Source organism: Eublepharis macularius, chromosome 16 (genome assembly GCF_028583425.1).
Source record: "Eublepharis macularius isolate TG4126 chromosome 16, MPM_Emac_v1.0, whole genome shotgun sequence".
Lineage (NCBI taxonomy): Eukaryota > Metazoa > Chordata > Lepidosauria > Squamata > Eublepharidae > Eublepharis > Eublepharis macularius.
In genome coordinates, this window is record NC_072805.1 from 1,377,174 (window position 1) to 1,404,075 (window position 26,902).

General features: G+C 49.2%; 1 protein-coding gene across 1 annotated transcript in view; it reads left to right on the forward strand.

Moving 5' to 3' along the window:
- The window catches only part of SEMA3A (semaphorin 3A), a 365,431-nt gene that overhangs the window by 75,144 nt on the left and 263,385 nt on the right, over positions 1-26,902 (forward strand). Inside the window, exon 3 of the mRNA XM_055000206.1 lies at positions 26,276-26,338. Within this exon, the coding sequence (XP_054856181.1) occupies positions 26,276-26,338 (63 nt within the window). The remainder of the gene's footprint in view (positions 1-26,275; positions 26,339-26,902) is intronic.

Here is a 26,902-nt window from a genome sequence, read left to right on the forward strand (position 1 = left end):
GCAACTACTCTGCCGCCCTGACAGACCGGGTCCCAAACTTGCCAGCAACAGAGGGAGATAAAGAAGTACCCAAGCCTCAGTGGGCTAGAAGGGGCAGGTGGAAGCCAGCTAGCCCCACCCTCCGCTGGGAGGCTGCCGACGACAGCCAAGGCTGTGGCTAGGGTGCTGGGGCCATGGCTGGGAGGTGGAGCCAGGAAGGGGGGAAGGGATATAAGGGAAGTCCACCCACAGGGCGGGGTGGGTTGTTGTGTAGGAGTATGGTGGAGAGAGAGAGAGAGAGAATGAGTGAGCAGTGGAGAGGAGGAGGAGGAGGAGGAAGAGCTGGATGGGGGCAGCTGTCTTGGAAGGCAGCTGGGACGAGGTCAGGTTGAGGGGACCTGCGAGTGGACTGAGAGGGTGTGAGGGTGAGGTATACCCACCTCCTTCCACAGAGCAGGATCCCACATATTCCCTGAAGATCCTTTAAGGTGGAGGACAGGCCGGCTGGCATCTCACTGGGCGGCACCCTTGGCAGAATCTGACACCTGTTTTCTGAAGATGTGACCAAAGTATGATAGCCTCAGTTTTGTCATTTTAGTTTCTAGCGAGAATTTAGGCTTGATTTGATCTAGTACCCACTTATTTGTCTTTTTGGCTGTCCATGGTATCTGCAAAACTCTCCTCCAGCACCACATTTCAAATGAATCAATTTTCTTCCTGTCAGCTTTCTTCACCATCCAATTTCAACATCCATACATAGTATCTTGATCTTGGCCTCCCAGAGGGACATATTTATCTTGAAGGGTCTTTTCTAGCTCCCTCACAGTTACTCTTATTATGCATTATGATTTGAACTCATATTTATTGAGAACTGGAAGCAGACAGACAACCATGCTCAATAGGAGCCAAAATATATACCGCCAAACCATGCCCCCCATGTCAACCAACAACCAATAGGCACATGAAGCTAGAATCATTAGTTTGCATTAACTATATGTAAAGTAACTTATTTACAGTGCTGTGATTGGACTTTATTGTGCAGTGCGGATTGGATGCAGCCAGCAGGAAAACAGCCAATAGCAATGGGGACTTCAGGAGCCTTGGCTCAGACAGAAGCTAAGCAAGTACATAGCAACTCTTCTGAGCCTCAGTCGTCTTCTGATTTCTTCACTGCAGTCTCCCTTTTGGTTGATGATTGAGCCAAGGAATAGACAATCTTGGACAATTTCAATTTCCTCCTTGTCACCTTTAAAATTGTTTAATTCCTTGGTAGTCATTACTTTTGTCTTCTTGATGTTCAGATGTAATCCTACTTTGGCACTTTCTCCTTTAACCATCATCAGTAGTCGTTTCAAGTCTTCGCTATTTTCTGCCAGTAACATTGTGTCATCTGCGTATCTCAAATTGTTAATGTTCCTTCCACCAATTTTCACTCCACCACCTTCTAGATCTAATCCAGCTTTCCTGATGATATACTCTGCATAGAGGTTGAACAGGTACGTTGATAATATGCATGCTCGTCTGACACCTTTGCCATTTGGAAACCATTCTGTTTCCCTATATTCTGTGCTCACAGTAGCCTCTTGACCAGAGTACAGCTTGTACATCAAAATAATCAGATGTTGTGGCAACCCCATTTCTTTTAAGATTCTCCATAGCTTTCATAATCCACACAGTCAGAAGCTTTGCTGTAATCTATAGAACATCTGCTGATTTTCTTCTGAAATTCCCTGTTATGTTCCATTAGCGATCGTACATTTGCAATGTGATCTCTGGTACCTCTTCCTTTTCTGAATCCAGCTTGTTCCATATATGGTAAGAGCCTTTGCTGTAGAATTTTGAGGATCACTTTCATAGAATCATGGTTGGAAGGGATCTTTAGGTTCACCTAGGCCAACCCCCTGCACAATGCAGGATATTCACAAATACCCCCCCAACTGCCCCAGTGACCCCTGGCTTCATGCCCAGAAGATGGCGAAACACCTCCAGGATCCCTAGCCAAACCAGCCTGTGGAAAACTGCCACCTGACCCCAAGGTGGTGATCGGCATCACCCTGGGAAAGTAAGAAGGGCCGCAAAAACCAAGCACTGATGCAGCCCCTTCTGCAGCCTCTTCTGCCCTCTCCCCTTTGCTTGCTTGGGAAATTAAAGTGATAGTCCAATAGTTGCTGCACTCTTTGGCATCCCCTTTTTTGGAATTGGAATGTAGACTGAGCATTCCCAGTTCATGTGCCATTGTTTTGTTTCCCCTATTTGTTTACAAATTCTTGTTAAGATTTTGATGGACTCAGTTTTTGTAGCTCTATTGGTATTCCATCTACTCCCAGAGCCTTGTTTCTCTCAATTGCTTTGAGTGCAGCTTTTATTTCACTTTCCATGATTTCTGGCTCTTCATCAAAAGATACTTCATTGAAGGTATCTGTCATCCTTCCATCTCTTTTGTACAGTTCTTCAGTGTATTGTTTCTGTCTTGCCTTTATTTCGTCCTGATCAAATACTGTATTTCTGTGTTGATCTTTCCACATCCCAAGCCGTAGCTTGAATTTCCCTTTGATTTCTTGGATTTTTTGGAACCGATTTCTTGTTCTTCCTTTTTTGTTGTTGGGTTGAGTAATCTTTAAAAGACCTGAAAGTTCTGCATAAGCCTCAATGAGTACTAGTATCTACATATCCAAAATTCCTATGTCCAACAAGATTTATCTTAGACCAATAAAGTGCTAGTGCAATTTGGCCATTCACAGATAATGCAATCAATATCATCTATCAGTATATGCCGGACCAGTTTGTGAAAAATTCCAATCAATACAAAATTTGTACAATAGAAATAGCCTTTAAAAGGCAGTTCAGTATAAAGTGCATTCAAAAGAAATTCAAGAACATTCAAGAGAGTCCAAACTGGTCTTTGACTCCTTTTCAGAAAACAAATTTCCAAACGTGACCACGAAAGGTAGTCCAGTGCATTTTCCTCTGTTTCGAAATGCTTTTTGAGAGTAGTTACATAATCTATATTATATAAGCAGTGAGAAACATCAAAGACCAAACACAAATAAATTAAGGCTAAAACATCTAACGTATTTCTGTATACTCACATGTTCAAACTCTCACCCAAAAGGTTCATTATATATTGCAAAAGCAACAGGCATTTAATGACAAATGTTAGCAGCTGTTATCTGCCTCTCCAGTGCTCTTAAAGGGAAATACCTACTTAGCGGAATGTCAAGAGCAGCCTTTACAGAAAGCACGAAAGATCATTGTTAATATTGTAGCAACTGGCCTGACCCCAGTTGCAGCCCAGCTCTGATGGGTAGAGGAGAGGGGTGAGGGCATGGCAACAAAAACACAGACACAAATGGTTGGAGTAAAAATAGGCCACAACTTATTGAATCGCAGCTTATGGAGCAATGGCAATGCATAGGGGTTGGATCCCAAGTGTTGGCTGACCTGCCTGCCAGCTGATGAATCTCTACACCTCCTCAGATCGTAGCTGAGGCGGGGGGGGGGGGAGAGCCAAAGAGTGACAATCAGTGGGATGCCACATGGACACGAACCCCTGTATGGATCCCCTGCCACCTGGGAGTGAATTATGGTGGTGTATGCCTGGGAGCTCCCGCAGCTGGGCATGCACCACTATAATTCACTCCCAAGATTCCTTAAGGGAATCCTCTTACTGGGGAGACTGGGAACACAGGCCCCTATCTCCCACCAAAAGGATCTGATCCCAGTGCCCACACCACCACATGATCCACAAAACAGCTCCTGCCAAAGCTCTTAAAGCTGCAACCAATCCAACAGGACATCCCACACGTCCTATAACCAAATGTTATAGTCAGGTGCAGATCATCAGGGCAATATAAGGCCTCGAGTCAATGACCAATGTCAGGGTATAGAATAATCGAGCCCCCTGCAGCCTCCATGAACCATCCTAATGCCCTAGCCAACTTTTTCCTGACCACGTTCACCTTGTCTGAGCAAACAACCCCATGCTAAGAACATCTCTGCAGCAAGTCCAACCCCAGTAAGCGAGTCCATGGAAAAAACTCACAAAGGTGCTCTAAGTCCCTTGTCATAGTGTGCTTCAAGTCCAAACCCTGACGCTTGCCAAGGTCATTCTCCCCAAGCTGGATAATCAGAGCACTGGGTGGGCCCCATTGCCTGGCATGGCGAAGCAAAGTTGGCACCAGCGACTCCCAAAGCATTCCTCTAGTGCCCATCCACGTGATCTTGATGTGACTCCCTAGCCCAAGATGCAGACCCCATCCAGACGATGCTGCATGACCACCGGCCCAATACACAGCGCTGTGGCCACAAATCCGGACAGATGTACATGGACCTGAAGGAAGTAACAAAGGAGAACCATTAGTGGGAATCTGCAACTCCTGGCAGATGTAGGACTGAAAGGCATGGGATCTCCAGTGCCCAATGGCCTGGATCTGCAAATTCTGGAGGCCCAAGTCTGAGGCCACAGGGGCAGCCCCTATCCTGAAGGAATGACTCCCAAACTCCTCATGTGGCAGAACAGCAGCTGCCAAGCCCACTTGCGGGGAGAGCAGAATAGAAATTTAATTAATTACATGAATAAATAAGCAAGAGGGAAACAAACTGGTACCATGTGATTGAGGAATGGTCATAATGCACCAGGAAAGGGCCTGTGAGGCGGGGGAGAACCACCAGGTAGACCCTGATGGCCTGAACCAGGCAAATGGCATTGTCAGATGCAACCTGCAGGATGACTGGTCAGTTTCGGAATGACGAACCAAGACGGTGACACCCTGTGCTTGACAGGGAAACCTCCCGGCGCTCCAAGGCCCACTCTCTGAAGCATCCGAGTGGGAGCTTGTGACTAGCTCTCCCACGCGAAAGACCCCAAAGAAGGCCAGCAAAATGGATCCATTCAAACGAGCTGGGATTCAAACAGGGACCAGCAAATGGATGGAACCTGCTGTAGGATTCCATGTAAGACAGACAAGGTTATGGGACCGCACAGGCCAGTAGGAGCAGGTGGGGCCAGCTGCCTCCACCCCTCCAGGGCCTGTTGGGCCCCAAAGGTGCTTCAAGTATCAGGGAAACCATGGGCCTCTTAAAGAAGTAGATGGCTGCCAGGTGTGTATACCCATGATTCTGAATGCCAGACACCACTCCCTGAGGTCTGCTGGATACCACAGGACCATGGACTGCAAAGTAGGCCAGCACGCTACTTCCCCAGAGCAAACAGTGAAGGCTAGGAAGCTGGCCGTGGTCGCTGAGTAGGCCCGCAGGGTGGATGGGGCAACTGAGCTAAGTACTCCCTGCATTATGGCTTATTCTTAATCTGCCACATGTTCCCTGGAAATGGGTCCTGGGTGCGCTGCGCAAACGGCACCAGGCTGAAGATTTTCTCCATCTGGAAGTGAGACAAGGCGTCCACAAAACTGTTATCTGCAACTGCTACATACCAGGCTGAAAACAAAATGTTAGCAGAGCAACAAACCAGTACAAAAGGAAGAATGAATTGCATGACCTGCTCATAGAGAGAAGATTATCTGTTCAAGACACACACTACAGCCTGGTTGTCACACCAAAAGTGCCCTCTTTTCTCCCAGAGCTCCTCCCGCCAAACCACCACCCCAGTAGGATAGGAAAGAGCTCCAAGTACATGAGATCCCGCAAAATGCCCCACCTGGCCTAGGAGGTGGGCCACTACTGAGCACAGCAGGGCCACTTGAGGAAAATCCGAAACCTGAGTCTGCCTGCAGCATCCGAATGGACCTGCAGGCTGGGTCCCAAGCCCCAAGAATGCTGCCACAGGGAAACTCTGTTGTTATCTGTGAAAAAGGATTGCCATACCTGGAAGTCCTCCTTGATACGCCTTGTGAAGTGAATGTGGTGATGGGGACGAAGGCCTGCCCAAGGCCTGGGCAAGGCATGTGCAAAAGGCCTGACCAAAAGAAACCACCTGGCACATGAAATTCAAGTGCCCTATGATGGACTAGAGCTCCATGAGTGTGCATTTTTTGTGAAACAAAGCCAGGGCAATGAGGTCCTGCAAGTGTCCTGACTTGTCTGGGGGGAGGCGGGACAGCCCGGCCACAGATTCCAGCTCTATGCCCAGGTACACAAGATGAGGAGCAGGCTCCTCCATCTTTTCCCAAGCAAGCAGGACCCCCAGGTCCCAGGCCAACACCTGAAAAGTGTGCAGACAGTCAGTGCAGGCTGTGCTGTCCAGGGGAGCCATGATAAGAAAGTCATCCAAGTAGTGGGTGATGTGAGGGCAGCCTATGTGCTCCTTAGCTGTCCATTCTAGTAACGTGCTGAAGGTTTCAAAGGCAGCACATGTGACTGAGCAATGCATTACCATAGCCTTGTCCACATGGCACCTATCCCTAAAGCCCATCAGATGATAGTCACCGGAGTTCACAGGGAGCAACCTGAAAGGCAGACTGGATGTCACACTTGGCCATAAGCGCCCCAGTGCTGTAGATGAGCTGGACCTCATGATCATCAAAAGAAGCATATTTAATGGAGCACAGTTCAGGGGGAAATGGCCTCGTTGACTGAAGAGCCCCTTGGATAAGATAGGTGTTGAATAAGGCAGTACTCACCAGAGGCTTACTTGGGGACCTCTCTCAGTGGGGAGACCCACAGGTTGGGCAGGGAAAGGACCTCGAATGGGCCTGCAATGTAAGCAGCAGCCACTTCCTTCTCAGTTTTGGCTACCACAACCTCTGGCAACTCCCTAGTGGATTTGAGGTTACCAGAGGTGGTAGGAATCTGGGGATTGGTGAAGGGGATGCAGAACCTACTGGAGAAACCTTCCAGCAAGTAGCAGGCTGCTTGTTTATCAGGGTAGTGGAGCAAGAGGAGGTGCAAGCAGAAGAGGCACTAGATCCTCCCTCCTTATTGGTGCTGCTGGAGAAGCATTGATCCGCTTGAAAGGGCAGAGGAGCCTCATGGGTAGCTGTCACAGCTGTGATCAAAGCTGCATCTCAAGCGCTGGCACTTCCCCTGATTATATGGTCAGCAGAGACCCTTGGCCCTGCCCTGCCTATTGGACCACCGGCTGCCCCTTGAAATATCACCCTTCCCCCTGATGTGGGGCCTAACCAACCAGAGCCACAGCTTCTGGCTGATAAGAGAAACGAGAGGTCAATACAGAGAATATTTGATGGACTATCTACATACCATTCCCTTACTTACCTGTCCGCATGCAAGAAGCAGTTGGCGTGTGACTCTTTTGGCTGTTCGTTTCGGTGTGCATTGAGAGAAGCAGGATTTACAAGATCAATAGCATACCTCAGGAATGACATTGCATGTAGCTGTCCACATTGACATTTATTGCTATTTGGAACTCTGAAGGACCATAAGCACATCTAATAATTTCTTCTGTCCCCTTGGACTGCATGTAAAGTTTGGACTTGTGATATTGTTATGCATTTACTCAGTATTGTGTGCTGCTATACTTAATATTTCATATTTATGGCCAACATATGTATTGCTAACGTATTTACCAATGGCCATCAATTTTAGGTGTAATATTTATTGTTATAATATTTAGGAGTATACAGTATATGTAAATCACTATTGAACACTTTTGCACTTTATAAATTATACACTGTTTAATACATAGATATTGTTCATACTCCATTGAATGGTAGCCCACAGGGGACCATTTTCCCTATTGTTGTTACGGCCCCCTGTCCCCGCTGCAGCCCGCACCTTGAACAGCGTGGCCCCCACCCCCTTTGCAGCTAGCACCGCAGGCTGTCCTCTGGCCCTGACAGCCCTGTGGAGAGGCTTCGGCACAGCTCGTGCCCCAGAAGATGTGGCCTTTGCCTCTTTTGCAGCCAGCATGCTCTGCTGGGCTGGGAGAAGAGGCCGTGGCTGAAGCCATCAGAAGCTCCACTGCAGCTGCTGTGCCGCCTCCCCCCTCCCTGCTGGAGTGAAACGCTCATCATTGCCAGCCTCCCCAAGAGCCGCCATGAGACCACTGCTGGTTGGGGTGATGCAGCAGCTACCGCCACTTGCCACCAGATCCCAGTCAAAACTGATTCCCACAGAACAGAGCCAAGCAGTAGCTAGCAACAAGCACAGGGCATTCCCTTCTGTTAAGTGTTCTCTGGAATGAGTCCAGCTTGCATTTGGGAGTGTGCCTTGGCCATGGCAGCCTTGCCCCAGTGTGTTTCTGTAGTGGGAGTGAGCTTTGCCTTTTCCCCCATAGGAAATAATGGAATGGCTGGGGGGCACCTTCTTTGGGGGCCCATAGAATTGTCCCCCAGGTTCCAATCTTCCTAAAAGTTGAGGATAGGACAGACAGGAGTAGTTCCCATGCAATTTGGTGGAGTTTTCTTGTAAATTTTCACCTTGGCCCCCTGGGCAGGCCCCAGATATGTTTTCCCCATAGCGATTAATGGAGAGTGGCTAGGGGGACCTTTTTGGGGGGCCATAAAATTAACCCTCAGAGTCCAATATTTATGAAACTTGGTGAATCATTAGAGGACAGTCAAAAGTATCCACCAAATTTGGTAAAGTTTGGTTGACAAATGACACCCCCCCCCCCCAGCCCACTGGATAGCCCCTGGATTGATTTTCCCATAGGAAACAGTGAACAAATTTAATAAATTTCTGTTATATTACTGAACCAGACTAGAGAATCAATTCTGTATTAAGGAATGCCATTTTTCTCTCTGATTCAGTATTCCAAGTTCAGATTTACCAAAAAAAAAAATTGTGTACACCCCTAAAAGAAACCCCATAAAAAACTTCCACTTTATGCTGAATTTTTTTAAACACACACGGGCTAGTTTTGATGCAGGTTCTTCCTTTCCTGACGGTGGAGTTGTTTGTTTGCTGTAATACATGCGTGTGCTTTCCCTGAGATCCTGGGATTTTGAGGTCATGGAAATACAGATCCGTGGGACTTGCAAAGGTTTCCCCATTAAGGGTTTGCAGCTTCTGCAGACAGTAGAAAAAAGGGAGCGAAACCCCCCACCCAGCAAGCCTCTGCCATGGATCCTGCCCGTGTCCTGCTGCTCCAGTCATCCCCCTTCTCTGTCCTCAGGATGCCTTTCCCAAGCCTGCTTTGCTACAATCTCTGGAGGAAAGAGCTCAGTCTAAGCATATTATCTTGCCATCTGGATGGGAAGGAGCTCAGTCTCAAAAGTTCCACCACGTTGGAACCATTTCCGTCCTGTCAGCCCCGTCATTTACCCCGCTGACGACCGAAGTGGGTTTTTAAAAATTGTAATGCTACAGCACTGTACCGTTTGCTGATTAAAAAAAAAAATTAAAAGTCCTCCTGTGGTGTGGCAAAGAAGAAAAGGTCCGGGGAAAATGGTAACTGACTGAGGAAAGTATGTAGAAAACTCCCACGTGGATGTTCCCTTGCCAGTGTGTCTGCTGCTGCATTCTCAGAGGCCATAAATGCAGAGTGGAGAATTTTCCTCCTGAGGGGGCAAGTCTCAGGCTGCTCAGGGGATTCCCCATAGATTTTTGTTTTGAGAAGTTCAAGGTGGGGGGGTGGGTGGGCAGGGAGAAAATCCATCCCAGGAAGGCTTTGTGATCATCTCTAGTTTTGATCCTGTTTAGTATCTAGAGCTCATATCAGCTGAATCCGTGCTTGTTATCTTGTACTCAGAAAACATTAATTGTCTTATTAAAGACTGATTTTCATGTTGTGACTCCCACATGGGAGGGCCCTGAAAGCAGCTGTGTGTGGTGCTGATAGTACACAGAGGTTGTAATATTTGCAGATGGGGCTTACCCTCTTGCCTGAGCTTGGTAATGTGAAAGATACTCCACTCCGTGGTATTAAAAGGTATAAAACAACTGGGGCTCTATAAACTAATAGGGGGGTAGCAGAGTAGCATCAATTACAGAGAAAACATGATGAATGTTTGGAGCATGCTGGTTGGTGTGAGGATGAGAGAGAAAATAACAAACTTACACGGAGTTTAGATTTAGAAAAGAAATGAGAGTTTTTATTATAAGAACGCCATACTCTGATAGGAAAGAGGAGAGAGAGATTCCTATCTACCTATCTAGTCTAAGGATGGACATGGATAGCACTACAAGTCCTGCATCCAGGGTGCAAGATGGAGAGAAGAGATAGTTGTGTGACAAAGAGAGGAAGAGAAGGATATCATAATAAAGAGGAAGTCCTGAGATTAGCAATCTATATATCAAAGGATAGTACAGGACAGTAAGGAGTAAACAGATCCCTGACCTCTCTGTCTTTCTAACTTTCTGGATTGTCCTCCTCTGAAACCTGAGGAAAGGGACTGCCTTAAGTCCTCCTCTTCTGGCACATGGAAACAAAGCCAGTGTTGTTCATCTTCGTTCTTCTGTGCCTCCACACATGGGTACTGCGCACGCGCAGGCCAGCCGCCGGAAGATTTTTTATCGCTTTCCCAGCTCCGAAGGGGCCGTTTGCCGCGCGCCTCAGCGACCATTTCCCGCCCAAACGGTCACATGCTCCTCAGCGGCCAACGGCCCCTTCCCTCAGTTCTCTTCTTGCCGCCGCTTGAGGAGAACGTTCGCTTGTAGCTCCGTGCTTTTTCTTGTGCTTTGGATTGTTTTGGATTGCTTTCTCGTGACTGACTTGGACTGGACTTGACTTCTCTCTGTTTACTGATTTGGACGGACTGATCTCGGTGAGGTATTTGACCCGGACTGTGTGACTTCGCTTTTGATTTGCTCCCTGGAATGGCTTCTACAGCCCTGTTTAAGCACTGTGCCCAGTGCCGTGCAAAAATGGCCCAAACGGATGGACATAGCCTTTGCCTGCTTTGTCTGGGGGAGGAACATGTAGTCCCCACTTGCAAGATCTGCCAGGGCTTTACGCATAAAGCCAGGCAGGAGCGGTCCGCCCGCCTCAAGGCTTCACTGTGGCAGCGGGTCTTGGACGCCCCTGGGCCCTCCGAGGCGGAGAAACCTGGGGCCGCGGAGAAGGCTGGTCGAACCTCCACCCATGTCGGGAGCCGGTCGCGAGCGGGCTCTGTAGCCTCTTCAAAATCGGTGGCTACATCCCGCCCGGCGGACAAGCCTGCATCGAGGGCAAGCTCGGTGGCGAGGTCTGCGAAGTCCCCGCACAAGTCGGCGTCGGTGAGGTCGGAACCGGGGAGGTCGACTCCGAGGCCGGAACCGGGCGAGTCGGATCCGATACGATCAGCCCCGGCGTCGATCGAAAGGCCTGCGTCAGTCCCGGGACCGGAGGCTGCGCGAAAGGCGTCGACCAAGAGGACATCGGTTCCGAAAGCTTCCTCTGAATCGGTGCCGAAGAAGAAGGCTAAGAAGACCAAACATCGTTCTCGGTCCCCTCGGCGCCGGCCTGCAGAGGAGGTGGTCCTGGTGTCTCCACCTACGCCGTCGCCTCACCTAGACTCCCCTGACCGTCCCCTCCTTGAAGAAGAGGTGCCGGATCCCGGGGCCTATGTGGTCCTGTCGAGTGGGCGGCGTTCGCCAACACCGGAATCGAGCCCGGCTCCGCGTCGTCGGATCCGAGAGGCGACCAGGGATCCTTCGCCTGCACAGTCTGCCCGTAGTCAGCGGTACTGGTCGGAGGGGAGTGTCGGATCCGAGCGAGTCGGATCCGAACGGTCTGTGGCTGCGCGTCATCAACAGGCTACAGATCTACCTGAGGCCTTTCGGTGCCAGTGGAAAGGGGCTCCGCCTGGCTTCAGATCATCGGATCCGGGGCCGTCGTCGTCTAGCCGTCGTGAGTGGTTGCCCCCACCCTTCCCAGGAGACGAAGTATCAGCTCTTCCGTCTGATGAGGATGACGAGGATGTGGGGTCCGGCTACCGCTCTGAGTCGTTCTCTGAACCATCCCCAGACGACAATGTTGGCCCATCCACCAGCTCTCCCTTCGAGGACCTGCGGATTTATGCAGACCAAATGGCCCGCATGTCCAAGGCCTTGGAGATTGACGTATCTTCCGTGGTCCCGAAGACGAAAGACAAGCTGCTGTGCAGAATCTATGGAGAGAACCCGGCTACAGTAGGTTTTCCTATGTTGGAGGGCTTGGAGGAGATCATCGACAAGGTCTGGAAGTCACCATCTGACCTGCCTGCCACGTCCAAACGCATCGAACAGATGTATAAGATCAAACAAGGGACGTGGCAGTCTCTCATCAAGCACCCTCCACCATCATCCTTGATAGCCGAGGAGATTCAGCACAAGAGGTCGGGGTCCTCCTCCGTACCACCGGATAAGGAGGGAAAGAAAATGGATGCACTGGGTAGGCGTCAGTACTCAGTCGCTGCTTTAGCCCTCCGGATAGCCAACTATCAAACAATTATGGCGGGCTATCAGCTCTACCTATGGGAGAAGCTAGCCAACTATGTCACTGACCTCCCTGCTGACAAGAAGGCGGTGGTGTCGTTGCTGCAGACGGAGGCAGTACGATTATCAAAACAACAGATGAATGCTGGAAGTCATGCAGCTGACACGGCGGCTCGGGGTATGGCGTCAGCAGTGCTTCTGAGGAGACACTCGTGGTTGCGGTCAACTGCCCTCCCGCAGGAGGTGAGGGCCAAGATTGAACGTCTGCCCTTCGAGGGTGACTCCCTCTTCTCTGCCACCACCGACGAGGCGCTTAAGAAGAAGAAGGAGGACCGGCAAACAGCTCGCTCCCTGGGGGTCACTCCGGCGGACAGGTCCACGTTCAAGTCTCGGTACTCGTCGAGGTATAATCCCTACCAGTACCGCAGCAGATACCAACCCCGTCCGTACTATCCGCAGTACCCTACTTCACAGCGCCAGTATACCCCAGCTCAACACCAGGGCAAGAGGCGTAGGCCGTTCAAGCCCCGCTCGTCTCAACCTCCACCCCAGCAGAAAGATCCGCAAGGGGCTGGAAGGCAGTTCTGAAGACCCGGCCCTGCGGCAGCCCTGAACTTTTCGGACAGACTCAGTCCTTTTTTGTCTGAATGGGAGTCAATAACATCTGACTCATGGGTCTTAACAATTGTTGATAAGGGGTACGGGCTGGAATTCACTGAACTGCCGATGTGTACTTCACCGCTGAGTGCGGTGAATAATACCTTGGTTGAGCTGGAGGATGAAATTCGGTCCCTCTTGGCTAAAGGTGCTGTGGAAGAGGTGCCCTTTGTGGAGTCTGTGAGGGGTTTCTTTTCCCGGTTCTTCCTAGTCCCTAAGAAGGATGGGGGTCTACGTCCGATTTTGGATCTTAGGGGCCTAAATGCCTTTCTAAGGGTCACCAAGTTTAGAATGATCACACTGCCTGCTATAATTGCCCTTTTGAGGAAGGGGGATTGGTTCGCTGTCCTGGATTTAAAGGACGCGTATTTCCACGTGGGGATCTTGGAGGAGCACAGGAGATTTCTGTGCTTCGTTTACAAGCAGCGGGTATTCCGTTACAAGGTTCTCCCCTTCGGCCTTTCCACAGCCCCACGTGTGTTTACTAAGTGCGTGGCTCCTGTGGTTTCCTTTCTTCGAGAGCAGGGCTGTACCATCTATCCCTATCTCGACGATTGGCTCATAACGGCGAGCTCGGAGGCTAAGCTTCTGCAAGATGTGGCATTGGTGCTAGACACTTGCGAACGCTTGGGCCTCCTGGTTAACTTTGAAAAATCTAAGCTGACACCTAGCCGTGTTGTGCCTTATATTGGGGCAGTGTTCGACTCAGGGGAGGCCAAGGCTTTATTGCCTCCAGAGCGGGCACGTTCTTTGAAGAGACTGGTAACCCTGTTTAAACGGAATCGCTATCAGCCAGTGCGCATGATTCAATGCTTGTTAGGGCATATGGCTGCTGCGACTCCGGTGGTCCCTTTTGCGAGGCTGCGGATGCGCCCGCTTCAGAATTGGTTTGTGAGGAGATACAATGCTTTACAGCATCCTCCGACTGCTAAATTCTCTGTTCCCAGAGCCGTTATATCCTCTCTGAACTGGTGGTTGTCGGATGTTAATTTGTTTAAAGGGACCCCATTTGGTTTCCATCATCCCGAGTTCTCCGTAACCACGGACGCCTCTCTGCAGGGGTGGGGGGCTTTCTGTGGGGAGCTATGTGTTCAGGATGTGTGGTCTGAGAGAGAAAAGGGTCTCCATATTAATGTGCTTGAACTGAGGGCTGTTCGTTTTGCACTTATGTCGTTCACAGCAATCTTGCAGAACCATCAGGTGCTGGTGCAGACGGACAACACTACCGCTATGTATTACCTGAACCAACAGGGCGGCACGGTGTCCATGATCCTCTGCAGGGAGGCCACGCTCATTTGGGAATGGGCAATCAGGAATGGGGTGACGCTTCGCGCCATTCATGTAGCTGGGTCGGACAATGTGCAGGCGGACACTCTCAGCAGGGTGCACATGCTGAATCACGAATGGGGGCTCAACGCAAAGTACGCTGGGCCGATCTTTCGGAAGTGGGGTCGCCCAAGCATAGACGTGTTTGCGACGTCGTCAAACACCAAGGCCGAGGTCTTTTGCTCTCGGGCAGGGAGCGATCCCCTCTCTATTGGGGATGCCTTCCAATTTACTTGGGCCCGGGGACTACATTACATGTTTCCGCCCGTCCCTCTCATACCCAGAGTGCTGTGCAAGGTGGAGAGGGACAACACGGACTGCATCTTAGTGGCTCCGTTCTGGCCACGGCAGCTCTGGTTCCCGAAGCTGCTGGAGATGTCCGGCCGAACTTACGTGGCCCTTCCGCCCCGGAGGGATCTCCTCCTACACGGGGAGCTCTTTCACCACGAGCCCAGGAAACTACACCTGACCGCTTGGCGGATTCGGCCCCGTCCCTAGGTTTCTCTGAGCCCGTCAGGAAGGTCCTACTGAACGCTAGGAAGCCCTCCACACGCCGTGCCTACAAGGCGAAGTGGAGTAGGTTTGAGGCTTGGGCTGCCTCTAGGAAGGTGGCGCCTCTCGATAGCCCCTTGGGGATGGTCTTGGATTATCTTTGCGAGCTGAAAGACCAGGGCCTTAGTGTAGCATCTCTGAAGGTGCACCTTGCGGCCATCTCTGCGTTCCATGATCGGGTGGATGGCTGCACGGTTTTCTCTCACCATAAGTCTCGCCAGTTTTTGAAGGGGATGCTTAATCTTTACCCGCCTGTGTCACCCCCTGTGCCCCAGTGGTCTCTCTCCCTGGTCCTGGCCAGGTTGATGTTGCCCCCTTTTGAGCCTTTGGCTACGTGCCCTCTGGACTTGCTCTCCTACAAGGTGGCATTCCTCGTGGCGATCACTTCTGCCAGACGGGTCAGCGAGCTGGCTGCTCTTAGGGCAGACCCCCCGTTCCTTCGCTTTCATGCGAATAAGGTGGTCTTGCGACCGTGTCTTTCGTTCCTGCCCAAGGTGGTGTCAACCTTCCACCTTTCACAAGAGATTTCTCTGCCTGTATTTTTCCCTGAAGCTTCAACTAAAGGGGAAAAGGCCCTCCACAGTTTGGATCTGCGGAGGGCTTTGGCTTTCTATTTGGAGAGGACAAGGGTGTTCAGGAACAGTCCCTACCTTTTTGTGTGTTTCGGGGCGAAGGACAAGGGCCGCAGGGCGTCTGCACAGATGGTGTCCCGTTGGATTGTGACAGCCATTGTGAAGGCCTATGCCACGGCTAAGGTGGACTGTCCTTTGGGTGTCAGGGCTCACTCCACACGGTCCCAGGCGACGTCTTCGGCACTGCTCAAGGGTATACCTTTAGCTAATATTTGCAGGGCTGCAACTTGGTCGTCCGCCGATACCTTTGTACGGCATTACGCTGTGGATGTAAATGCCAATGAGGATGTAGCTGTTGCAAGGGCTGTCCTCCATTCCTTGTTTCCCTAGGAGTATGCTGGTTAATATACTCCAATGGGGAGGTGAAGTCGCTGTATATGGTGTATATATATATATATTGATATGTATTTATACTTGCTGGATGTTGTGGGGTTGATATATTTTCTGTGGTAATATATGGGTACGTGTATATATGTTGTTTTGTTCCTTTCTTGTTGTATAATAAAATTGAGTTGGATTTCACCCCACCTTCCTTATTGTGTGAAGCTTGGTACTCTCCCATGTGTGGAGGCACAGAAGAACGAAGATGAAAACAGGGTTAACATACCTGTAACTTATGTTCATCGAGTTCTTCTGTGCCGACACACAACCCTCCCTCCTACCCCGCTGTGAACTCCAACACAGATCACTGTACTATGGCTGGGCTATGGCTCTAGTCTTATCGGGGCTATGGCTCTGTGTGTTGGTTGAGCGGCGGCAAGGGAGAACTGAGGGAAGGGGCCGTTGGCCGCTGAGGAGCATGTGACCGTTTGGGCGGGAAATGGTCGCTGAGGCGCGCGGCAAACGGCCCCTTCGGAGCTGGGAAAGCGATAAAAAATCTTCCGGCGGCTGGCCTGCGCGGTGCGCAGTACCCATGTGTGTCGGCACAGAAGAACTCGATGAACATAAGTTACAGGTATGTTAACCCTGTTTTCTGCATGGAAGCCTGAGTGTGCAAATTGGCCCTAAAGCCGCTAGTTTCCCTTGACATCTGAATGGATAGTTTTATTATTCAATTGCTGTACAAACACAGAGAGATGAGAAGAGAAGGATGAAGACTAGGCGGACCCTGAGCCCTGGTTGCATTCTCCCCTTCTTGATCTCAACACCTTCTGTTCCATGTTTTCTTAATGTTCATGAAGGATAATAGATGGGACACAATTCAAGGGTAAGAGATCTTTGCTCAAGAGGCAAGACATGTATTTCACTAGAAACTGGGACCTTAAATTAGAAGCTGATGTACGTTTCAGCCGTGTTCCTCAGTCCGAGTGTCTGTGTGTGTGTGTGTGTGTGTGTGTGTGTGTGTGTGTGTGTGTGTGTGTGTTTAAGGGTCATTCATCATTTAATTTATTATAATGAGCATGTGGTATACACTAAAAGGCGGCTGAAATATAGAGATTTTACTTTGTTTGGGTCAGATACTGCAATGCTTCTGTGTGGATGTCTGGAAAATAAAGTTATAGACTCTATAAATGAACTTCATTATAAAAGGACCTTAACTTCAAGACTGGGGAGGCTGTTTCTTGCTTCATACTGACCTTTGGCCTGTCAGCTACCATGAATAATAGTCATAAATATAAGGGGACCTTTACCATTATAAAAGACGAACGTATTCCTTTATATTCTCTAAGGATGAGAATCAGAATGGAACAGGATATTTTCTATTCTCTTTAGAACAAGCATAAAGGAAACTGATTATTTATTTGGATTCTCTGTGGGATTCAAAGTATAATGCAGAAAACATCTGGCATAATTTTAAAAAGTGCTACTATAATAGAAAATTGTTTTCTGAAGTTGTGAGAACTTAGGGCTGATTCACACATTTCTAGACATACAGAGCAAGTTGTCCCCCAACCCCGATGGAGACAACAACTCAGCAGAGTAGGACCATCAAGTACAGAATCCTTTTCCAGCAGTTATTCGCCAAGAAGCCCAAAAGCCTGGCCTGAAAGCAAGAAGCCTTCGGTGACAGCTTTTCTGGAGGATGCTCCCTACCCTAGAAGTCACCCCAGTATTCCAGTCAGTGGGGCTGCACTCTGTCTGCGAGGCAGCAGAACCCAGCTGGTCATAGTGGGCAGCGATGAGGACGCTGGGGGATGAGCCCTCAGACCCAGGCACAGAACACTGCAGTGCTTACAGCATGTAGGAATGGCTCTGGCTCTAGCACGGCAGTGGGTTTACCATCTCACACCTTGCTATTATGTTGCACCTCAAGGAACAGAGAGGCAAACACCAAATGGCTAGAATATATCCTTTTTCCCTTGAGGCAGAAAGATCAAAGTGTCCCCAAGGTGTCCAAGGGTAGATTATAAATTTCCAGAATACAGAAAAACCTCTCTCTCTCTCTCTCTCTCTCTCCTTAAAGCTTCTAACCAGGGAAGCATGAGCCATGCAGGACTAACAGTGCAATCCTAAGCAGAGTTACTGCAATCTAAGCCCTCTGATTTCAGTGGGCTTCTACTGGAGTAACTCTGCTCAGAATGGCACCATAAGTCTTCACCCAACGGCTCCATCTTGTTCACATGGCATGGGGCAATGGGGAGATGTCCCAACCCAAAGTGCAGGGGAAGCGAAGGATGCGTTTTCAGCCTTTCTTTGTACCCTTATTCTCACTGAGTGCATGAAGGGACTATGGGTATTCCTTCTATTCATTTATTAAACTTCCTTGTATTTTGAATGCTGTGAGTAGACATGGGCACGAACCAAAAAAATTTATCGAACCAGCGGATCATGGTTTGGTACAGACCATGATCCCGAATTCCCGAACAGCAATGACCATCTCCCGTCTCCGAACCAAACCCAGATCGTGAATCATGGATCGTGGAAAACGCAGCGGGGCACGCTGCTGTTCCCAGCCCATGGCTATTTATAAGCATGGGTCCCATTCAGCGACACAGGAGGTCTGTGTTTGGCTGTCAGAGCTGCCTATCAGGGTTTGCTGGGATGAGATTGGAGTGACTATGGCTACAGAACACCCCCTTCCCCCTCCCTCCCCTGGGTGTCTTCTCCCAACTTGTAACTGCTTTGCAGCTCTGTGGTTGGAAGGAAGCCCTGCTGATCAAGGAAAGCTGGGCTTCCATTTGGGTTTCCAGGGCAACAGAAGGAGGGCAGACAGAGCTCAGGCATTCCCCTGGCTCCGTTGCCAGGGGAATAGATTGCTGGCGCCTGAGTGTCTTGATTCCCGAACCGAACCCGAACGCCACAATCCAGGCCTCTTCCGACCGCTGGATCGTTGGCTGTGGACGATCACGATCTGCTGGGTCACTATCACGTGATCGCCATTTTTGTGGGTTTTTGATGCTTGTAATGTGGTTCGTGCCCATCTCTAGCTTTGAGCCTAATCTCTGTAAAAATACCATGCCTATTTCTACTTGATTCCTAAAGGGTGGTAACAGGGAGTTCATCGGCGGTCTTCCTGTGCAGTCCCACATGGGACTGCACACGCGCAGGCCTGCCGATCTTGGAGATTTTTACAGCTCTGAGCCACTAGGGGCGCCCTCACTGCTCATTGCGCATGCAAGGCCGCTTTTCCCACCGAAAACAGCTCCTAAGAGGCGGGGCTCCCCGACGTACCCTCAGTTCCTCTTTTGCCGCTGACTGAAGAGGTTCTTCTGGCTCTGTTGAAAGTGTTTTTTGCTACGAAGATGTCGGACAAGGCCTTATTGAAGAGGTGTTCGACTTGTGACCGAAAAATGAGCAAGTCGGATGGTCATGCTGAGTGCCTGTACTGCCTGGGAGAAACCCACAATCCACAGGCTTGTAAGTACTGCCGCACCTTCACTTCAAAGGCTAGGGCAAAATGTTCGGGGAGGCTCCAGGCTTATTTGTGGCGTCGAGCTATGGCGGTGACTGACACTGTTTCGAAGGGCAAGTCGCCCGCGACAAAAAAATTGTCCACTCCGGCTTCGAAGTTGTCGGAGAAATCTCCACGCTCCCGCCAATCCCCGGCTTCCACTGTTTCCAGGCCTCCGAGCCTGACACGTGTGGTTCGGAGCCCTTCGACTCCGACGGTTCCCGCCCCGTTGGATCCGACGTTGGAGTCGAGACCTGCTGCGGAACTGGCTGGTTCCAGCACTGAAGGCTCCCTCAGGAAGGAGTGTCTTACTGCTCCTTCGGAACCGATGACTCCTCGAAGTGGATCGGTGTCGGAACGTATACCTTCGGATCCGATCCCCCCCCTCTTCCTCAGACAAGAAGAAGAAGAGGAAGAGAAAGCACACGTCCAAGTCCGACAGACAGGTGCTGGAAAGTGTAATTACCCCACAATCTGAGGGTACACACCAACCCGACATTTCTCCGAATCGAGTCGTCGGATCCGGGGATGCTTCTTCTCCGCGGAAAACCCCTGCGTCCCGTAGATCCCATGAGTCCGACGTCATTAACCCCATCTGGGGTCCACCATTCACCTTCCTGTGACTCCTGGTCTTCACGTTCTTCTAGGGGCCGTCCGTCTTATCGTTCGGACAGGTATAGCCCGTATTCGTACAGACGTCAATACAGGGAAACCTCTTATGGTTCCGAGCATCATCGGAGTCGACGCTCCCGCTCTCCTTCGTTCCGAGAGGTGTCCATGGAGGGTTTCAATCGATCCCCGATTCCTTCTGATGCGGAATATGATGAGCACCTCGCTGCTGCTAGGTCCTACGATTCTCCACCCTCCGATTCTCCTGACCAGACGATCGGCCCTTCGGAGGAAGCATCCCCCACGGAGGACTTTCGTGCCTACAGTGAGTTACTTCAGAGGATGGCTAAGGCCCTTGAGATAGACGTGGTCTCCTCGGAACCACGCTCCAAGGATAAGATCCTAAAACACATGTACTCCGGGTCCACACCGACCATTGCCTTTCCCATGATTGAAGGCTTCGTTGAGCTCCTGGATGGTCTCAATTTGAAACCAGCTTCTACCCCTGCAACTAATAAGAAGGTTGAGAACTTGTATCGAGTGAAGGATGAGCATTGTCAGTTCCTGTCCCTTCACCCACCTCCTTCTTCCCTTGTTACTGAGGACATGCAAGCGAAGCCTAAACAGGGGTCTCTGTCGGTGCCTTCCGACAAGGACAGTAGAAAAATTGATTCCCTAGCTAGGAAGGTCTACGCTTCTTCGGCCTTTGGCATTAAAATTGCTAACTTTGCAGCCATGATGTCCGCTTATCAGCTACTTCTATGGACGAAGGTGGCCACCTTTGTCCCTCAACTTACTGAGGACCAAAGAATCTTCCTCAGAGTGATACAGGAGGAAGCTGTCCGGTTTTCGAGACACCAGATTACTGTCAGTAGGAACATGGCGGATACCTCTGCCAGAGCTCTCCTTTCTGCTCTAGTCTTGAGAAGGTTCGCGTGGCTTAGAACAACAGCTCTACCTCCCAAAACATGATCCAAGGTGGAAGATCTCCCGTTTGAGGGGCAACATTTGTTTTCTGACAAGATGGACGAATACTTGTCCAAAAAACGTAAGGATAGGCTGACGGCCCATTCCTACGGAGTGTCTCACCAACAACAGTCTGGTCGCCCGCAATACAAGCCCTACTCTAGGTATCGGCAGCAACATTATCATCCGTATTATGCTTACGGCTCCCAACAGCAGCGTCTGTATCAGACCCCACAGCCCTCTTTCCAGAGGAGGAGGCAAGGTGTCAAGAACAGGCATAACAATAATCAACATCAGCCCTAGGACTCTGGGCAGACTCAGAAACAGTTTTGACAATTACAGGGCCCTGATCCTCATTTTGGGGACAGGCTAGCTGTCTTTTTTGCTGAATGGTGTACGATTACATCGGATGCTTGGGTTTTGGATATAGTTAAAAATGGTTATAAAATTGAGTTTGTTCAGTGGCCCGGTCTCTCGTGCCCTAATTTTTCGTCTCAGTCCCCTCAACCTGGAGTGGTTTCGGAGCTGTCTGCTTTATTATCTAAGGGGGCTATTGAAGAAGTGTCTCCTTCTTCTCATCCCCTAGGTTTCTACTCTAACCTTTTTGTGGTCGAGAAGAAGGATGGCGGTCTTCGCCCCATCCTGGATCTCCGAAAGCTGAATAGGTCAATCAGAGTTCAGAAATTTTAAGATGACCAACATTGCAGTTAGCATTGTCTCTTCTACCCCCCAATTCTTGCTTTGGAGTATTGGATCTCAAAGATGCCTACTTCCATATCTCTATTTTTCCTGAACATAGGAAATTCCTCCGTTTTACCTACGGTTCTAGGGTTTTTCAGTACCGTGTTCTCCCCTTCAGGTTATCTACAGCCCCTAGGGTGTTTACTAAGTGTGTGGCAGTAGTAATTGCCTTCCTTAGGACACAGGGCTGCTGCATTTTTCCGTACCTTGATGACTGGCTCTTAGTTGGCCATTCGGAGGACGATGTTTCCTCTCAAATCTCGATCAAATTGGCTACCTGCCTGAGGCTGGGCCTCTTTGTGAATCAAAAGAAATCCAAACTCACCCCGACTAGGGTCATCCAATTTATCGGAGCTGTCCTTGATGGTGATCGAAACTTTGGTTTCTTACCCCAGGAGAGGGCTCTTAAGATTAAGACCCTTGTCGGAAAGTTTAAGAGGTGTAGGTTCCAACCTGCCAGACTTATCCAAGTTTTGTTAGGATATATAGCCTCTTGTACAGCTGTGGTTTCTCTAGCTAGGCTACGTATGAGGCCACTTCAGCTTTGGTTTTCAAAGGCCTTTTGCCCCGAAAGGGACTCCCAACGAAAGAAACTGAGTGTTCCCCGTAAGGTCCTTTCCTCTCTAGATTGGTGGTTGCAGGACCTTGACCTTTTTGGGGGTGTGGCCTTTGGGTACAGACAGCCTGATATTACAGTCACTACTGATGCCTCTAATTTGGGATGGGGTGCTCACTGCCAGGGACTATTCGCCCATGGTTTGTGGGATGAGTCTGAGGGTGAAGAGCATATTAATCTTCTTGAGTTACGGGCAGTTTATTATGCGTTACTGGCCTTTTCAGACCTGATTTGCAATAAGACAGTACAAATCTTGACAGATAATACCACGACTATGTTTTATTTGAATAAACAAGGAGGCACATTGTCTAATGTGTTATGTACAGAGGCTTTAAAAATTTGGACTTGGGCCATTGACCATTCGGTCTGGCTGATAGCTGTTCATATTCCGGGTGTGGACAATGTCACAGCTGACCGCCTTAGCAGATTGGAGGGGGACACTCATGAGTGGTCTCTTCACGATAAATATTTGTCCTGTCTTTACAGAGTGGGGTACCCCAGAACTAGACCTCTTCGCTTCAGAAGAGAACTGCAAGACTCCCCAGTACTGTTCCAGAGGAGGCGTCAGCCTCGAGTCTCTTGGGGACGCGTTTCAGTTAACTTGGTCAGGCCCCCTTTTCTACATATTTCCCCCGTTTCCCTTGATAACCAGGGTAGTTTCCAAGATACAGGTGGACACGATGTCGGCCATTTTAGTTACCTCATATTGGCCGAGACAACCGTGGTTCCATGCCATTCTGAGACTTCACAAGGGGATGTATCGGTTCCCGGATCGTCTGGATCTCCTGTCGTTTCGAGGGGTCCTACATCACATAGTACATCCACTCAAACTGACGGCGTGGCTGATTCTTCAGAACGAGGATTTTCCACGGCTGTGATGCATGTCCTCCAAAATGCCCGTCGTCTTTCAACTCGACAGTCATATTCCCTGAAATGGAATAAATTTTCTGACTGGTGCAGAGACAGAAAGGTTGATCCTGTTTTTTCCTCCCTCTCTGAGATTCTGGAATTTTTGTGGGATCTTAAGCAGTCTGGCTTGGCTAATTCTTCTGTTAAGGTGTATTTGGCTGCTATCTCAGCCTTTCGCCCTCCTATCGATAAAAAGACTGTTTTTTCCCATTACACGTCTAAATTATTTTTGAAAGGGCTCAATAATTTGTTTCCTCTGGTTTGTGTGTTAGTTCCGCAGTGATCCCTACCCCTGGTGTTGACAAGACTCCTTTCCAAACCGTTTGAGCCTTTGGCTACATGCCCTCTGGGTCTACTTTCCTTTAAGGTAGTCTTTTTGGTTGCTATCACCTCTGCCAGGAGGGTGGGTGAGCTGGCGGCTCTATGTTGTGACCCTCCTTAAGTATTTATCCAGATAAGGTAGTCCTTCGGACTAAGATTGAGTTTTTGCCTAAAGTGGTATCGAAATTTCATTTGGCGCAGGAAATTGTTTTGCCTGTATTTTTTAAGGATTTTTCCTCCGAAGCGGAGAGATCCCTTCATACCTTGGATGTGCGGAGGGCTCTCCTTTTTTATTTGGATAGGGTAAAGCCTTTCCGGAGGGACTCTCATCTTTTTGTTTGTTTTGCAGGCCCCAGGAAGGGTATGAGAGCTAATTCTCAAACTTTGGCCCGTTGGGTGGTGCAAGCTATTTCATTGAGTTACAAATGTGCTAACTTACCTTGTCCATTGGAGATACATGCTCACTCCACTAGGTCTCAAGTGTCTTCGGCTGCCCTCCTCAGAGGGGTCCCGATGCAGGATATCTGTAAAGCGGCGACGTGGGCGTCTGCGGATACGTTTGTGAGGCATTACACTTTGGACGTCCTGGATAGGAAGGAGACGGCAGTTGGAACAGCTGTGCTGCAATCAGTCTTCCTGTCCTGATGTGCCTCTGCCTACCACCCAGGTATTTAAGCTTTGGAATCTCCCATGTGGGACTGCACAGGAAGACCGCCGATGAAAAACAGTGTTTCATACCTGTAACTGTTGTTCATCTAGGTCTTCCATGCAGTAACACATACCCTCCCTCCTTCCCCGCTAATTCTCTTGGTACTTACCTTGCAGTCGGTGGCGAAAGAGGATCCGAGGGTACGTCAGGGGCGCCCCGCCTCTTAGGAGCCGTTTTCGGCGGGAAAAGCGGCTGCACATGCACAATGAGCGGCGAGGGTGCCCCCTAGTGCCCCCGAGATTGGCAGGCCTGCGCGTGCGCAGTCCCATGTGTTACTGCACGGAAGACCTAGATGAACAAGAGTTACAGATATGAAACACTGTTTTTCACCATCCCTGGAGCACAATAGTTTGAAATGGCAAAGTTGGGACAAGTTGCCCCCACCCTAGCTTGTAGGAGTGGATCAGGAGGCACAGCAACTAGGCAGACCCTGTAAGCAGCAGCTCTCGTACGGAACGCTAGCTGTGTGACTCGGTTTAGCAGAAGATGCTGGTGGCAGCCGTTGTTGTCCAGTTTGGTACCTGCCCCCAGTAGCAAGATAAAGAGGTGGTATCACCAAGCAGAGACTTGAGACAGCTGCAGGGTTTTCCAGCCTTCCGGGGCCTTGCACATCCATTCCTTCACAGACATCACCTTCTGATCTTCCAAATTTCCCTGCCTCTGAACAGCAAGATGACAACCTGAACTCTGCATCACAATTGGCCGCAGAACTTAGCCTCTGGCACATGTGGAGTCCCTTCTTGACCCAGGGCAAAGGCATTTTCCAGTCCAGTGTTTCTTCTGTTTGCGTGTGCGTCTCTCTCTCTCTGTCACTCTGATTTGCTTTTTCATTCATCCATTTCAGCATCTCTTAAGCTAGAAAAATAAGGATAACCCGTTTGAGAATATCAGTTTTCATGAAACTTTCAGCCCAAATGTCTGGAATTCAAGTATTTTATCTCAGATATTCAAATCTGAGACCTTTTTTAAAAAATAGAGCTCCCCCTTGTATTATTAAATTTCTCCTAAACTCATTATAATCTTCTGCATTTTACTCAATAAATTTCCCCCTGCTTTATCATGAAATACTTTTAAAAACTCATCCCGTTATGTAGCCATTTATATTGCATTATCTGTGGCTCCCAACTCAAGTTTATCCTAGCATTATTTGGAGATAGTATTTTATTCTAGATATGATGCCTAAAAGCTTTCTGAAAGACTGAAATTACTCACTAAGAGGGTTTGGGGGCTTTTACTTCAAAGATGATGTTTCAGAAGGACCCCAAATGAAAACAATCTCAGGTGAAACTGTAAATGTGAGTAGTCCAGTTGGCACCAAAGACACGGGCTACCAGAAGAGGAGAATAGCCCTGTGGCCATGTCCAGTGACCTGGCTCTGAGAGATCCCAGCCTTGATTCCTCTGGGAGTCCACAGGCAGGACAGGAAATGGCCGCCCCGTGTGCCCCCAGGGTCTGGAAGGCTATCTGAATGGGAGCATTCCATTCGATGGTGGTGGTTCCCAGAGGGCAAGTCTGTGAGCTCAGAGAGTATCAGAGCACAGAGCACTGGGAAAGCTGACCCATTTTCTGCTTGTGGCACACTACATTTTAAAGGTGTGTTGGTTGCACATCTGCTGCCTCCAATTTGGCAGCTGTTTTGAAATCTTATTTGAATGGGTCCGTTACATGGGTGCAAACCCTCAGTAGCTATGAAAACAAGAAAAAGACAAGAAAAAACACCACATACAAGAATATTAATCACTATTAGATAAGCTCTCCTGACCTGGATAAGTCAGACAAGCCAGGTCCCATCAGTTCTCAGGAGCCAAGCTGGGTAGCAATTTGATGGGAGACCTCCAAAGCAGGCCAGGGTTGCTATACAGAGACACGCAATGTTAGTATCGTTCCTTGAAAGCCTCAACAAGGGTTGCTGTAAGTCAGCTGCGACTTGATGGCACTTTCCATCACCATTATATAATCTGCCTTGAGTCAACAGAGAAGGCGGAGTATAAATGTTCAAATAAGTAAGTAAATAAATAAAATCTTTGCACTTCATTCACATTGGACTGATATCTTATCAAAGGAAGAATTTGACTCAGAAACGGTGAGATCTTAGGCAAGGAGCATTGTGTACAATTTCAAACTATTGAAGCACAAAATGACCTCAAGTGATTTTTATTTTACCTCTTCAGATTGCCTGGCCTGTCTCTCCTACCCGTAGGGATGAATGCAAATGGGCTGGAAAAGATATTCTGGTAAGTACAAAAATGCATAGTTTCTTCACTCCACTCCTCCTTTTGTACTGCTAGTCAATATTTCATGAACTCTCATCTTTTTAAATTTTAAAGGATTATGCTTTCCCCTTAAGAATTACTTCTTTATGGTAGCGTTAAACACGGGTAGCCGGTTCTTTCCATCTGAGTAAACCTGTGAGTGTGGGGGTGGGGTTACGTGCAAAGGAATGGAGCACATAATTGTCCTCTCATTTAAGGGCCCTTAAAAGTTTGACCTCATTTCTGTAATGACTGAGGAGGACCTCAATTTGCAGTGAGCCCTGAATAGACAGACCGTTACGAATGCAGCAAGCCTCATTAACGTCAAGAAGTTGCCTTGAAGGCCTCCTGAGTCGTCCCTGGCAGGAACACGCTGATGCCGAAGGGGTGTTACTCCTTCCCCCAGTGTTGTTGTTTGTTTTTTTAAGAAAGCAGCTATTTTGTGCATGCATTCATTTTCAAGTGCGGCCCTCCATCCCTGTTCCTCTTCCCTCTCATACAATCTAAGTATTGGAGAGGAACCTGACTGAAAATTGTAACAGTATT